This window comes from Oenanthe melanoleuca, chromosome 2, assembly GCF_029582105.1.
Source record: "Oenanthe melanoleuca isolate GR-GAL-2019-014 chromosome 2, OMel1.0, whole genome shotgun sequence".
NCBI lineage: Eukaryota > Metazoa > Chordata > Aves > Passeriformes > Muscicapidae > Oenanthe > Oenanthe melanoleuca.
In genome coordinates this window covers 138,286,312-138,302,680 of record NC_079335.1, presented here as the reverse complement: position 1 = coordinate 138,302,680, position 16,369 = coordinate 138,286,312, and the positions used below count along the sequence as shown (strand labels likewise).

The window sequence follows — 16,369 nt, the reverse complement described above, 5'->3', positions numbered from 1 at the left end:
GTGTCATGGTGTGCCATGGTCCAGCAGCAGCAGCTGCTGCTCAAGGCAAAGTCCACCATGGCTGTGATGGAGCTGGGTCAGCTCACAGTGTTCTTTTTTTCCACACAAGCAACTTCACCTTGCCAATGCTTTCTTCTCCCTACTTCTCTTTATGCTGTCCCAATACCTAATGAGATAGATCCAAGCTGAGGAAATAAAACTGCAGCAAAGTCTTGGCTTTAAAATAAAGCTATGCATAGCCCCTGCTGGGGAAGGAAACCCCTGGGATGGTCTGTGAGGGTCTGGCACTGCCTTAACATGAGCAAGCAAAGACCTGTGGGGCCAGTGATGGGGCTCCTGTGAGCTGATGGGGCTCCTGTGAGCTGTCAGGCTTGATTTCGTCTTGGAACCAAATCCCCACAGGGAGATGGACAAGGAAATCTCTTTCTCAAAAATTTTTGATGTTGGTGTACTCATATTTTCACAGTGGCTGCTGAAAAGCTTTGGATGTTTTGGTAACACCAGTGATCTCTACAAGGACTGGCAAAGGGAAATAATCTCAAGGTCAAACATTTGTGGGGATGGTGCTTGGGCTCAGTGTGAGTTTAGTCTGCTGTGAATACTGATTGTTCCAAGCAAGAACAATCCAAAGCCACTCCATCAATGAAGCAGAAATCTGCAGAGATGTTCTGACCTTTTGTTCATCACTTCAGTTTTCTTAAGCAGCTTTGTGCAGCAAATCCCAGGCAGTGTGGGTTTGAAAAACTGTATTAATTTTTATTAAGAAAGATCTTTGAGCATAACCTGGAAGGATCAAATCAGACATGCATCCAGTTCACTCTTCTTCCAGGAAAATACTGTGTCCCTTTATGGCTTCATCTACATGAGCAGGCACATCCCTCTCTCAATACAAATGTGTGGTTCCCACAATGCATCACATCCAAACTGAACAAGAAGATATCTGTAGATCTGCAGCAGGTGTGTGTAAAAACACATACTAGCATTCTGGAGCACATTCCAGTTGATTGCTAAGTCATAGTGAAAAATGGTCAATAAACAGGGAAAGAACAATTTTACTTGGCATTTTATTCACTTAACAGAAACATTCACTTATCAGGTATCACTGAAGTGCAATTTACAGAACTTAGCAGCAAATTCACATATGTAAATTCAGATTTATTTTCTTTTGTTGTCTTTTTTGTTTCTTTTTTTTTTTACAAATATTACAAATGTACATCCATTAGTACAGTATTGCCATTCACTCATGCATGTTATGTACAGAATCTTCACTAAAGAATTACTACTGAGCCATTTTTCCTTTGCTTCAGGAAATGCTGTGTGTAGGTCATGTGTACTTCTGGGATGGGGTCCCATCACACTGTTGTTGCCCATAATGAGAAGAAATAGATATTTAAGGTCATATTCAACCCTAGTGCCAGCAGGTGCAACTCCATTGAGATCAGCTAATGCCCACTTGCAGTGGGGACTGTTTGGTCCCCAGTACTAAACTCATCCTGGCAGCTGAATCCAGGCTTGCATTTATGTATTCCTTGCAACAAAGGATCATTCAATCCTGCCACACTTTTTTTATGTGTGCTTAAACATAACCAGGCATGGTGCTTGGTTGTCACAGCAGCTGCAACACCAGCCTGGTGGAACTGTTATGCATTAGTTGGGTTGACATCATGCCATGGCTGGAGGATGGGTGATGCAAGGAAGAGCCATTCAGGTCTCGTGTGTGCTTGACAAGGACTAACTCAGAGAGGAAAAGCAGAAGACATGCTCCCCCCTGCCCTGTGGATCTCTGCATGAGAAACCTTGGCTTCCTCTCTGGCTGCCCTGTGGTTTCTGTCCCTCGGTGGGAGCAGCCAGAGCCCCTGGGGCCACCACTGCCAGTGTCTCCCCACTCCCCCAGCCATGGGCTGGGCCCTCAGGCACATCTGCTGCCCAAATCACACTGGAGGTCTGCAGCACAGCTGAGTTAGAGGGCAGGACCATGTGCAGGTACCTGGAAGCTCCAGAAGGTGCCAAAAGTATTCAAATGTTAATCAGAAGAGCTGTCAAAGTGGTCAAAGTATTGACAAAGTGGTTACCACAAAGTGTTTCCATTGTTGAAAAGTCTCAGGTTTTTGGTTGCCTTCTTTTTTTTCTTTTTTTCTTTTTTTTTTTTTTAAGCTATTTCTACTCTAAGGATATTTGTTAAAATATTTTTGGTAGTTAATATGGAATGTATTATTTTGTTGAAAAGGTTTCTGGAAGGGGAGAGCTTTGTTTTATCTAATTTAAAAATTCTAGTTTATCACAATTGTTTTTATACAAGACACTATAGATACATCTTGTAGTTTATAATCTAAAAATAAAATCTCATCAAAATACTGTAGCTATTCTATTGTGGGCATCAATAAACAATGTATTTACTGTATATGGCTCTCCAAACATGATAAACCCTATACAAAGAGCATCTATCTTTATTGATAGGAACAGTTTCCTGTGTAAAGGAAATTACATGGAAAAATATGAGCCTTGTGTTGTTTGAAAAGTAACTCAGCTTGACAGTTCTGAGAAAATACCAAGACAATTATCACAAATCAGTAGCAGCAGGTTATATACAGATTTAAAGAGAATCACAGGAATAAAAAGAAAACAGTAGTTCTATACCCGCAAATCCTGTCATCTAAAAACCCAGAAACTTAGAGAAATGTACAGGGTGTTTGAAGGTTGGTTCTGCAGTGGGACTATCAAAGCTCAGTTCTCCCATGACTGTATCTTCTGCATTCTGATGAAGTTTGGGATGGTTCAAAGATGAGTTTGTATCAGACCCAGTTATGAAGACAATATTTAAATGTTGGGTGATACTTGTCTCCTAAGCGAAAAACCCCATCTGCTTTTCAGGTTGCATATGAGCATGAAAAGTAATAATAACACTTGGCATTTACAAGAGCTAGAATCTGAAAGCTCATGCATTAAGACCTCACCAAACCTGCAGTTGCCTCTGCTGTGCTTTTGTAAATTGGACTGTGTGGAGAGGTAAAACTCACTGCATAAGTGACAAAATCTGTCTTACACTGTTGCATGTGACCAGAGCATTCTGATCTTGCCAAGTTCCTTAAATGTGAAGCATTTATTATTATCCCCATTTGACAGGTGTAGAAACTGAGGCAGGGAAGAGCCAAGTTTGAAATGTGCTCTCTTGTTTGGGGATGTCTTACTTGTGATTGTTCAGATGCATGGAGCATCCTGAGCTCACACCCACTTAATTCAGAGCTGTGGGTCATCAGAAGACTGGAGATCTGAGGCTCTGGGTCCTGGCTGCAGCCTGCCTGACTTCAGGTAGCTTCCTGAAGATCCAGAGCCAGGAGCATGGTCACACTGGTCCTCACTGGCAGCCCCTGCAGAGCTGTGCACCTCCACAGGCAGCACAGGGGGGACCCAACCCTTTGACAAGGATCTGCATCCTGGCTGGTGTCTGAAAGGCATGTGAGATGAAATGGGCCCAGACAAGTAAAATTTGCAACATGCAAATTGTGACTAGAGTTGAAGATTTGTTGTGAAGTGGTTTGTCCAAGGTGTGAAAGGGAATAAGTGTAAAAACCAAGGGCATCCTGATGCCTGGCTTTGTGCTCACAGCCAGTATTGGAAAAATCAGTTTAAAAATGCTGCATTTCTTTGAGGTCCAAATTTTTTGTGACAGATTTAGGCAGTTTAGAGGATGATTTTTGCATAGAGGTTAGGAACTTTTTTTGGTGGATGATTATAGATGCTCTGAGACCTGCTGTCATGCTGTGTGCCTGGGGTACTTCCATCTCTGCTCCCTATTTTCCATTATTCAGTGACAAATTTTGCACTGATTGTGTGAGGGAAAACAAAGGTCTATTTTGGATCAGACAGGTGGCCCACTAACACCTCAAATCAGTAATAACCAACAGCAATAAACAATAAAAAGCAGAATCTTGGTGGGGTGGCATTATAATTTGGGCAGGTACATTCTTGGGAAAGGGTCATGAAAAAGCAGTTTTCTAAAGTTGAGTTCAGTGCATCAGACACATTTCTACTTATGTATTTCCAATACAGGATTGAAAGCAAATATTCCCATGGAGGTTGCTAATAAATCTCAAACTTCAATTCTCTCTGCTCATACGTCCTGCCTTGCCTTCTCTCCAGTTGGTTTGATCCAGTCGTGTAGAAAAGGTGTGGAGTGATTTACACAGTTAGTAGGAACTGATCTTGCTCTGGGGGTTTCTTCACCCAGGTGCCCAGGCCAGCTTTCTGAAATGCTTTAAACAGCTGCTGCTTGACAGACTGGTATGTCTGAGCCACCAGCTTTGCCTCGCTGTACACTGATGGCATCTCTCCATGGCTTGGTACTCGTGTGCTCAGCTGCAGAACAAAAATCAGGGAAGGGGAAAAAAATAATAAAAACCCAACCTATGAGCCAAAAGAAACAGGAGGCTTCAGTAGCTGTATAATCTTCCTGTCTACATTTCATAAGCAATCACTGTGCTTTGTGTGTTTGCTTTTGGTTTAACAACCAGAAAACCAGGGAAGCAATAAATGCTGGTGGCATAGTTTTGAGCCATTATGAGGAGGCAAGGGGTGAACAGTTCTCCCCGTGGGGTGGGCATAGGCAGTAGCAAATCTTGGTATGTTCTACAAAAGCAGAATTCTACGTTTCAGTTAAGATTATTTTTATGGGGGAAAAAAAAAAAAATCCTTTCTGGAGGCCTTCTAAGCATGTGCTCCTTTACAGAAAGTTTAGCCTGGGAAGTGCAGCAGCTCAGTGCTTCCAAGTAATGCCCAGACACAAAAGGAGAAGAGCTGCCTTCCACACTGTCCCATTTCCCCTCTGTAGTCTGTATTGTTGGGAGTGCTGCAAAACATGTCCAGGACAGTGCAGAAATCAGACATCAGGGTTTGTGCTGGTGTGGGAAATCTGAGTGCTCTGTTGGAACACTGGAGCCACCCACAAGGAGCTACCTTGAGCAATGTCATGTGTCCAGTGCCCCTGGAGGGACATGCAGAAGGGAGCACCCTGTGCTCTGCAGAAGGACTAAATAAACTCATCTGACCTGCCCAAGTCTCTACCATTCCAAACCTGTAGGGAAAGGCACCCTCAAGGCAAGCCTGATGAGCAAACAGCTCTTCTCCTTGTGTGCATACAGGAGAGATGCTGAGAGGCAGGTTAAAGGAGAAGGTGAACATGCAGCCTGCAATGAGCAGCTCCTGTTGGTGTGTGCCAGCACTTTGTGGGGCTGTACTGGCTGCAGCTGTCCTGGCCCAGCCAGCAAGGGAGGTGACACTGCCAGCCTGGGTGTCACGGGCCACAAGCTGGCCTGGCAGCAGTGGCTTCTCTCTGGCTGCCTCTTTGTTCCCTTTGCTCCCCAGAGGCAGAGTGAAGACATTATCAAATCCTTCGTTTTGTCAAAAGCAAAGTGCCCTGCTCAGCCACAAGTTTACTCTCTCCTGCTCACTGCAACCTCATCCCTGGTGTGAGCCAGAAGCAACCAAGCTCTCCCAGCTGTAATTCCAGCCACAGCCCCAGTTTTGTTCCTGTAACGACCCCTCAATTCTGGAGGTGGCAGGAGTGCTTCGTGCCTCACTTCCCACCTGCTGTGCAGGAAATAGCTGGGACCTGTGTCACCACACTGTGACCAAGCCCTGGGCACAAAGCCCAGCTGGTCTCTTCTGCTCCCCACAGTGTTCAGGGTCACTGCTAGGACAGACCATGCCACTGCCTGGAATGGGATGAATCCCACCAGCCTCCTTCCCCTGTGGTGTCCTGCAGAGCAGAACAATCCCTCTGTGCTTGTGCTCAAACCTGCCCCCCTGCAGGCTCCTTTGCCTTCCCTAATGACTTTGTTGGTGGAATTGTCTCCAATTCCCTCCCCACCATCACTCCATCCGGTTTGTTTCCACTCATTTCCCCATGGGACATGGGATTTGACACTGGATGGAATGACCTTTTCTCAGCGCGGGGCAGCAGACGCACCTTGCCGTGCAGCCGCGCCCAGCGGGTGAAGAACATGCGCTTGCAGAGGCGGGACGGGCCCCCGCAGCTGCTCTTGCCCGTGCTGGCGTTGAGCACCTCCAGCTCGCCGCCGCCCTGCACCCAGTTCACGCTGAATCCCGGCGACTTCCCGGGCTGCCGAGCGCCGGCGTGGCTCACCCCTGGGGAGACAGGACAGGTCAGCTCAGTGCCCCCGCAGCCGCGCCGGGGACACCCGGAGTGCGCCCTGCACCTGCCCTGTCACCATCGGTTAAACGTTGCCAGACCGAGCACCTCGGACAGACAAACTCAGCAATTCCTATAGATTTCTACCTTCCTTTAGCCTAAGGAAAGCCTTCGGCTGAAGTGTGAGCTGTTGACGGCAGTGTGATGGCTGCTGAGTGAAATCTTTCACAAAGGCTTTAGCGGGATAACAGGTTGTTAAAAGGAACTAAGCAGCACAGTGCTTTGGCCATGAGTTCTTTCAGGTGAGCTTCCCACAGTCCAGCAAATTTATTTGCTATTAACTCCTGGGCCCCTCATAAGGGGATAAGAATAATCACAGAGAGATGATTAGATCCAAGTTAATAACGACCTTGTAGACATCACAGAACTACACAGAGCACTCCTGGTCCCCACCCTGTGTCTGCCTGTGAGATTCCAACCCTATACTGGCGCACCAATTTCTTCAACAGCTAGTTAGTGTCCTAATGGAGATATTTGGGACATCTTTAAGGGGAATGCATCATATGTAATTTTAGACACTGCAATAATGATGTTTACAGTCACCTGGGATGACTGCATGACCTTAGTGTCATTCACATGGCCAGTTCTGGACAACTAAGGCACATACTGAGCCAATGCCTTCATGGTGAGATCTCCCTTGACTCTGAATGCAGACTGGGGCTACAAGGTTAGGTGTGGGTGTGTATACAAGTTATTTTTAATCAGGTAAATTTCTGTCTCTTTTAAACTATTTAGTGTAGCTCAACCTTTCCATTACTCCTGTTGCTTTTTCATGTCTTGTACCTGAAATGAGAAGGATTAGTCTTTGCAAGGAAATAAAAGGAATAAAGAAAATGGTTGGCTTATTTTCCAGTACAAATGCAAACAAGTGAGCTCTGCCTTGCCCTGCTCATTAGTGCTTTTGCAGCAAAGAATCAACACTGGGAGCTTCCAAGGCTGGAAGACGCAGAGTGACCCGAAGCAGTTTGAATATTTTTGAAAACATGGACCTTGGATAATGTGTCTGGATCCAGTTGTTGTGTCCTTCTCTGCTAATTTGCTGTTTGGGCCACTAGCCTGCAGACTTGGACAACAAAAGGCACGGTGGTGACAGCAGGTGGGGACTGTGCTGGTGGGCAGGAGCTGCCTGGCACAGCCACCCCAGCACAGACCAGTGCCAGCACGGGGTCTGTGTTTCCAAATGGCAGCTCCTGCCTGCAGCAGCTCCAGCTCATGGTTTGCTCTGCTTTCATTGCTGCTGGGTGGGAGGCAGCAGAGAAAGGTCCTTTGCATTTTCTGCTGAAAGGGTTTTAAAGAACTTTTGCAGAGAGTGAGAAGTACTGATATGGGCTGTTCAGAGAGGAGATTAAAGAAAAGAGATCAAAGCCCCTCCTTTCCAAAGTGCCTTTCTTGCCCAGGATCTCATTTTCAAAATAGATGCACGCCACGAGCATCTGCTGGTCTGAGGCAGAATGGGAGGAGATGGGAGCTGGTGGGAATGCTGCATCCATCACTGGATGTGTTGAGCTTGGAAAGCTCCTAAAAGACCTCAGGAGAAGTGGAGGGAGGGCTGTGCAGGGTCTGCCTGTCTAGGATGCTGCCTCTGCAGGCAGCTGCTGCATCCTACCTGAAGCCTCTCAGCATCTTGAGAAGCAATGCCACTGAGGGATTTGCCCCCTCTCTCCCTTGTCCTCTGCCCTGGGAAGGAGCCAAATGGAATTTAACATGCACAGAGAGAGAAAGGTGGCCATTGACAGGAAAAAGTTATATGACAAACTCACTTGGTATAGGTGACAAAGCTGAAACTGCAGAAATCATCCCAGTCACTGGGACTGAACTTGCTACCATGTGTAGAAGAGAATTACAGCTAAGTCATAACCTCACCCAGGATTTGTAAACACATTCATGTCATATTAATACCTCTTTCAAATTTTTCCCCCCAGAGATAACAGATCAGTCTGCATCTAAAACTCCATTTCACCTAGGCAACAGGATTTAAACTGAGAGCTTGAAAATCAGATAGCTTTGCAGCACTGCTCGAGCGTCTCTACGCAGAACAAGATGCAAACAGATCAAAATCAGCTGTTTGACACTATGCACCACTCTCTGTCAAGATAGCACCCAAAAGCTTAGAGGATTTGAGTGCCAAAAAGCATGATAGCTAACACCCTGCCATGCAAAGTTGCCACAGGACACTAAATAAATGAAAATGTTGTGAAATCCCTGACTAGAGGAAGAGAAGGAAAGGCTGCACAAAGGGGAGAGCAGGTTGTGGGTGCCCACCAGATGGGGGCTGTGAGAGTAGCCTGGGCTGGTCCCAGTGCCTGGAAACCCCTCTGGGCTCCTTTGGCTTTCATGCTTTCTCTTCCCAGCTATCATATATAAGTGCAAGTATTTAAGTAAATAGAAGATATTTTCACATAATTTTCTGAATGCAAAAGAAGAGGTTTTAAAGAAATAAAACATGAGAGTAATAACAGACAAATATCGAACATGGATATATTCTCTGTTGATATTTTTATAATTTTAAAAAATTTCTTCCATATTTTTATTTTGACAAATAATTGTTTGGATTTATTTAGAAAGCAACACTCAAATAATCTGGGTTACTTTCTCTCCTCTATGTAAAATATCCTTCTTCAAACCCACACAACAAAGAGTACAACAGAAGACAATAGGATTTGAAAGAAAAAGAAAAGTCATTGCACAAATAATATGAATTTGAGTACTGTGGGATGTGAACTGAAATCTGTCCTCTCTCCTCTGTCTCTCCCAGCAAAAGCTCATAACCCATCAGGATACCCTTTAAAACAGCCTCAATCTTAAGAGACCAGGATATAAAAAAAGCATTTCTCCTTAAAATTACACCCAAGAGTAATCTCAGTGGAAGAGTGGAGTTCCATCTGGCTGGGATTGGTAGAAAACTGAGTAGAAAACCTCACTGATTATTTTTCAGTGGAGCCAAGGAGTCAATCTCAGTATATCTCATCACACACCATGACTCTCCTCTCCATTGGAATGTTTGTACTGCTATGATCAAGTGGAAAAATAAATGATACCCTTATAATTTAAGGACTCCTGCAGTCATAGGCTGGTCTGATGTCCAAGACAAGAGTGGGAGGCGGAGTTGCCTGGCTGAGATTGTGTAGGTCTGGTCTCTCATGCATTTGGAGAAGCTTTTTCTAGATGCCCATCTCCTTAGTCACTGGATATGCTGCTGGGTTTCCCAGGAAAAAGAATTGTGGCAAAGCCTGAGCAATGTAAGTTTTAATCAACATCGCCTCCCTGGGATTTGTGGGGGGAGGGAAGATTACAAATAATGGTCTTAGAGACAAAAACAATGCAGATAGAGAGAGAGAGAGAGAGAGAGAGAGAGAGAGACAGATTCCTCCCACTGCTTCTCCTGGGCTGAGGAAAACCCAGAAACATAACCAAAAAGCAAAGCAAATGCTTTTCCAAACAGAAGCCTCTGGGAAGGAGGAAGACAGCACTGAAACATCTTAATATTAATATTTCAATGCCCCTCTGATGCACTTCTTATTCCCTTGAAATCTCTGGCAATGACTCTTGGACATACATGCACACACACTCTGGCCAAGTATGACCCATTGCTTTTACTCTGAAAGGCCAACCCAGCAAAGCAATAGCTGTTCTGTGGTGGAAAATTATAGAACCCCTTTTTGTGTTTTCAATCCTTCAACAGTTGAAGTGGGTTTGCCTGTACATCCTGCAGACCCAGGGAAATTGTGTGTGACTGATGTTAATGTATGGGTGCACTTACAGTGTGCTAGGGCTGGCACAGGATGAGATCTGCCTTCCCAGTGGGAAATGCAGTGGCTTTGGCAGCCAGGGCTGTGTTGTCAAAATAACAGCCAGATTTGGGAAATGGGAGATATCTCCTGGCCTGCTGTGAGTTCTTTCCTCCCTAGCACATGTGGGAAGGAAGAGGGGTCTGAGCCATGCCCATGCTGGACCAGGGCAGGAGGAACAAGTGGGGACATAAACTGGAGGGAGAGTGGGGATCACAGCTTCCTGCTCACTTGATTGCAGTCTTTGTCCAGCTGCACTGAAGAGTTAAAAAATGGAGATAAGCTGTTCAGAAAAGGATAAGCCTTTTGACCTGTTCACCTCACAACACGTACATTACACTTGCCAGATGTACTAAACCACACAGAACCTGAGAATTTCCCCAGTGGCTAAACTATCACTTCTGCCTCAGCCAAACAAATTTTGTCACAAATACATATTAAAAAAAAAAAAAAAAAAAAAAGTCCATGAAATAGATAAGGTGTTAACCAGCACTCTTCTGACTCAGGAACCTAGAGGACTTTGAAAGGAAATAGGGCCCTCCACTAAAATGCCCTGACCTCCCAGCTCTGTGACACTGACATATTGGTGTCTCAGGGAATCCTCCCAAAGAACAATCATCAAAAATTAAAATAAGGATCTAATCTGGTGCAGAACTGGTGTCCCTTAGCATTCACATGCCTCATGAGGACCTGAAGACAGTTAAACCTAAAATTTACTGAAAGCTTCCTTCTGGTTTTTAGAAATGTTTTACTTAGTGAAACTTTTTTTCCCCCACTCTCAGTGTTCAATGTACAGTGGTTGTTTTCCTGGTCAGCTTGTATCCACTAATGATTCTTTTTGTGGTAACTGCTAATGAAAGAGAAACTGGAGTTAAACACATTGGTTTCTTCATTCTACAAATTCATATTCTTCAGGAAAAAAAAAAAAAAAAAAAAGTGTGAGTTAATGTTCTACTTACAAACAAAAAGCATTCCTGTTGGCAAGCAGCATGACTAGAGGTGGGAGGGGGGATTATTTGTTTTGCAGGCAGGTGTTTGCTCACCACTGAGAAGCAGCTGATTGCGCCGGTACGAAGCTGGCAGAGGACCAATGTCTTCTATCCTATGGCTCATTACCCGGGAAAGGTGGCCAGTGTGGCACAGGCTTCCCACTATGATGCTGTGCAAGTACATGGGCTCGATGAAGGAGCTGAGGAGAGCGCCCTGGAGCCCAAGGATGTTCCACCTGAAAAAAAAATTCAGGAGCAATAACACACATGGGTGGAGGAATGGCCCTACTGGAGTTACCCTGGGAAAATTAGCTAATGCCAGCACATGGGTTAGAGGGATGAGGGATGAAACTATTCCTGTCCTATGATACAGAAAGCACTGTTGGGTTATTATACACCCATGGGCTGATTATCCCTCTAGGAGTATTTGAGATTACTGTGGTGCTATTCACTTAAGGGATGTATTTCAATCTTGTATTGCTGCAAACAGAGGCTTCTTATCAAGAGGTGTTCTTTCTAAAAGCATTTTGTGTTTGATGCATGTTCACTTAGCATGTCTCTAGCAGAATTTTATTTTTTTTCCTGCATCTCTAGTGTTTCCCTTGCAATGGTAGAGCTAGAACGGGAGCTTTTGTTATTCTACCTTTATTTGCTGCTTGTCATGCATAAGTACCATCCCCATGTCATACAGCCCAGATAACACATGACTTAGGTGGCCAAAATTCCCCCAAAATCTTTGACTATCTCAAAGGCTGACATTTCTTTGCACAAATGACCATGAAAATATGAAGTCATCCATGAGAATTAAATCCTGGTCCTGAACAGGAAAAAGAAGAGAAGACTTAGACTTTTAGAAAATTTGCTTGTAATTGATAGCTTGACCTGCTCTAAAGTGTTCAGAGTGATGGATACATCTCACCTTGTTGCTGCCTTAAAGCTGCAGCAGAGTGATGGCAGAAACCTTTGAACTTTCCACCTGTTAATGACTGAGACTTCTGTGCTACTGGTGGTGGAGTAGGTACCAGAGTGGTTCTGCATTTTAATAGCCTAAGAATTTTTACATCAAGCTAGGCACAAATGTGACAGAATGCTTGCCTCTAAATTCTTCAGGGGACAGCTAATTGGTTAATGAGTGGAAAAATTAAAAAGGGGAAAGAAGTCATGATGCAGTTATCTTCCTGGCAAACCTATTTAGCTCAGCTCATCTAAGAAGTTTTTTCCCACCACACAAACACTAACGGGCTCTCTTATACTTGGATAATATTTTTACCTAAGTTGAACACTGTCAATCTGTGAGTAGTTTTTAGTTCAGGAGTTCAAACTGAAAATGCTTCAGAAAATGTAGTTTGGAGAGCATATTTTAGCTCATTAAAACCCAAAACACCAGCAACATTTGGAAGTCGGTAGCTGACTGAAGGAAAGGGTGTGAGGTGTCTGCTATATAAGGCATCATCCAGTGGCTGCCATGCTAAATAATGTGTTTAAAGCAGAATTTCCAACAGCAGCAAGCATTATGGTGCTAATTTCTTACATCATTGTTCTTTTCATTAATTAACATTTCTCAACCGTTAGTGCAATTATTGCAGTGCCTCTGTACTGTATGTCTCTTTTCATGATTAATAAGGAGTCATTATATTTCCCTTTCCTGAAGCAGTCAATTACACGGAATACTTTCCATTAATTACTGAATGTTTAAAACCAGCATGCTGTACCTGGAGAGCAATCTGCTCTAGGAACCTGTGACACCAATTGCTTTTAAAAGTTCTCTTTAAATTTTATTCCAAAAACACAAGCAATTTAGCTGGCTGTATTAATTTGCCTCCGAAGCAGGGCTGTGAATGAGAAACATCTTTTAATCTCATGCAAGAAAAGGCAGCCATCTGGCTGCTGAGGATTTCAGAGTCAGATTCTCCCTGTCTCCCTCTGTAAATGCAGCCCATTAAAGTAATGTGTTCATCTACATAAAACTCAAATGAAATATAAAAGGTAATATTTATATACAAACAATTTAGTCCCACAATTTAAACAGTCATTGGTTTTATGAAACATTTACTTTAGTCGATCAGATTTGCATAACTTCATTTAGGAGAAAAAAAGTGTGGTCATTTCTGCAAATAACATCACTTTTAAAGGAGAGAACTAGCTGCCTCTTTTAGTAAATAACTTATCATGATGCAAAATTAATAATACAAGCTTAAGAAACGGAGCTGAATTCAGCTAACAGTATTATGCCTTCAACCAGCATCTAAGGTAAGCAAAAAAAATAACACAGGTATCTTTGTCCAGATGGAAACTTGTAAGATATCAGTACTGTTTTCAGCATTTAAAACTTCCTTTTGAAAGCCTTACATATTTGATTGAAGGAGAGAAGAAAAGCAGCTAAACAGAAAACAACATATGTTCAACAATATTGGGATTTCAGCAATATGCACATCACAAGAAATCATCTGAGTTTTATTTACCAAAATAAGGGATAATGTTCAGGTCATAAATTACAAGGTAATTTAAATTCATCACAAGGGACCTGCCTTTTCTTTAGAGATATTTCTCTGCCTAATTGTGGACATATTCATCCTAATGTAAAAAGGGATTCGAATGTCAATGGAATTACATTATTGGAAATCACAATATAATCATGATCAGGTCACCCTCTATGTATTGAAAACATTCCATAAACATAAGTGAATCCTTGCAGTGCTCTGGTAAGGTAAAATCCCATTTTTGCACCCTGGGGAATCAGGGCAGAAAAGGGGTAAGATCTGCTGAAGTCTGTAAGAATTTCTGGCTTCTGGATACAATAGCTGTCCCTTGAGAGAGCACTGTTTTCCCATTCCAAAAGAAGGCACAGGAAAGTACAGGGGCAATGAAGCTTCTGCATCAGCCATGGTGGGTTTTGACCCCAGGGTATAAATTTGACTCCAAGACAAATTGGACAGAGCAATCAGACTAAAAAAAAAAACCCAAGAGAGAAGAAACCTGTCAAAGAATACAGGCCTAAAAGCAAGTCCTTCTTGATGGGTAAAATGTGGTGCAAAAAGAGACTGTCCCAGAACCAGACAGCATCCTCAGGTAGCAAGGACTGAGAAATCTGGAAGGCAGTATTTGGTGGGGACCACTTGCTGGGTCTTTTTGAGCTGGTGTCCCCCAGGGATGTTAAAAGGGACGAGGGTGGCGGCACTGCCACCTGCACGGTGGCTCCTCCCTGGTTCAGCACTGGTTTAGCAGCATCCAGTCAGAGAAATGGGATGAAGAAGCAAAGAAAGAGCTTTGTTTTCAAATCCAGCCCCAGTTTGTCAGAGTGTTTAGACAGTTTGTCTCTGGAAAGCAGCCCTGAGTGTGTGTGTGAGTCCCACTAACTCAGCACAAGTCCCAGGAAAGGAGGGGTCCCCTTGCACTACTGCTGTTGTCCTTCAGAGCACAGGAAAAACACATTAATGCTGGGGAATATTTTCAGTCCCTCATTCTGGTGCTGCTCTGTGGATGAAAAGGCCTTCGTTGGAGGACAGCCAGTGCAGAAACATTAGATTTCTAATGACAAATATTTGGGGGAAAGTCTTTTATCCTTTGTATTATTCATCTCTTGACCAACACACATGGCTAATGTACTGACTGAGTCCTTTGATATATGAACATCTATGGAATTATTTGTAGGTAGATGGTAGGGAAAGATCCATTTGAGCAACAGTGAAGCTATCAATAAGGGTGTTAATTTTGAAGGAGCTATTTCTCTGTAGCCTAATTTAGGTCCATGAAAGTAGCTGTGTTCCCATCTGTAACAAAGAGCTCTCCTCAAATGTGGCTTTTCAAAATAAAATTATTATTCAAAGCAATGCAGTGTTACATTTTGGCTTCTCAATATATCAAAGTGACTTTTCTCGCTCTGAGGAAATATGCTGGATCATTCTGAATTTTCCTAATTGTGCAAGATTTTAAGGGCTGTTTTCAAGGACACGCATCTCTCTAATAACTATATGCCATGTGCTCTGTAATAACCCTTCCAATAAAGTGAAAATCAACCCACTGCTCCCTTAGTCACAGATCTTATTTAAAAATTCCCAAATCTTCAGCTGGCAGGATAAATAAAACAAAACATCTCCCCTTTTCACTCAAATATGGGAGCTTTTGTAGCTTTAAATGGAAGGAAAGTATACCCTTCCTTTTGTTCAAACAGCAGATATTACTGCACTGTTTACAAAGACAAAATCCTGCGTCCAGTTTTCAATATAGATAATCCTTAAACAAATATATTTTTGCCTGTTTGTCAATCACAGAAATGCCAGGGCCAAGCTGGGATGTATCCCAGAGCCTTTCTTTAATTAAATGCTGTGCTCCCCAGTTGTGGACAGCAGTGGGCAGGGCATGAACCCTGTGCACAGTCCCCCCAGTTTCCATGATCCTGACAGCTCAGGACCATGGCAAGGTGTGCAGGGAAATGTGTCCCCACTCCATAACCACACCACAGGGAAATGTGTCCCCATGCAATAACCACAACAAAGGGAAATGTGTCCCCACTCCATAACCACACCACAGGGAAATGTGTCCCCATGCCATAACCACACGACAGGGAAATGTGTCCCCACACCATAGCCACACCACAGGGAAATGTGGTGGAGCATCACCTCAGCACACGAGCTGTCTACTGCCCCTCCCCTGGAGCAACAGAGAAAGGGATGATGAAAACAGTGAGGAAGGGGTTGGGAGGAAAACCCACAGGGATGCAGAGGGCTGCACCTTGCTCAGGTCAGCACAAGACTCCCTGCCCATTGCTGAGACATGATGTGACAGCTGGAGCACCTTTGCTGGTGTTTCTGACGCTGATTTGGACATGGTTAGACATGAAGGCCAACATTTGAACCCCTTTGTAACTGAGATGTGGAGAAATTTGCCTGATGCTTCAAAACATCTCAGGGAAATGTGTCCACCTGCCATGGATGCTCAGAGACTGAAGTGTCTCCTTGGGACCTTTGGAAACCTTGCCCAATAAAAAGCATTGCTGATGAATTTAAAATCTTATTTTGATAAGGCATTTTGTAAAAGATTTTTTTTTTTAATCAAGAGCTTTAAGTCTTATTCACTTGGTGTGTTGTTAACCTCCTGTACCACAGTTTCTATTACCAATATTTCCAGCTATGCTTCACACAACATAAATTGTTATTCAGGGTGGCATGTGCTCAGCAGGACACCTGCAGTGCTCCTATTTATACGACCATTTAGCTATTATTGGTTTGGAAACTGGAACTAGTGCATTAGTTTTTGATCTGTATTTTAACAGTGGGTGGTTTATATATGTTTTCTGGAACATACCTTGTGATGAAAGATTGAAATTGAACTCTCAGTCACACAGAAAGGGGTTAAGAGAGAGAATTACAAACCGTGTGCACAAA

General features: G+C 43.6%; 1 protein-coding gene across 1 annotated transcript in view; it reads right to left on the bottom strand.

The window, feature by feature from the left end:
- Positions 1 to 1,060: 1,060 nt before the first annotated feature.
- The window catches only part of ADARB2 (adenosine deaminase RNA specific B2 (inactive)), a 299,653-nt gene continuing 284,344 nt past the window's right edge, over positions 1,061 to 16,369 (bottom strand). Inside the window, exons 8-10 of the mRNA XM_056485576.1 lie at positions 11,040 to 11,221; positions 5,966 to 6,144; positions 1,061 to 4,356 (exon numbers count right to left, since the gene is read on the bottom strand). Of these exons, the coding sequence (XP_056341551.1) occupies positions 4,180 to 4,356; positions 5,966 to 6,144; positions 11,040 to 11,221 (538 nt within the window). The 3' untranslated portion in view covers positions 1,061 to 4,179. The remainder of the gene's footprint in view (positions 4,357 to 5,965; positions 6,145 to 11,039; positions 11,222 to 16,369) is intronic.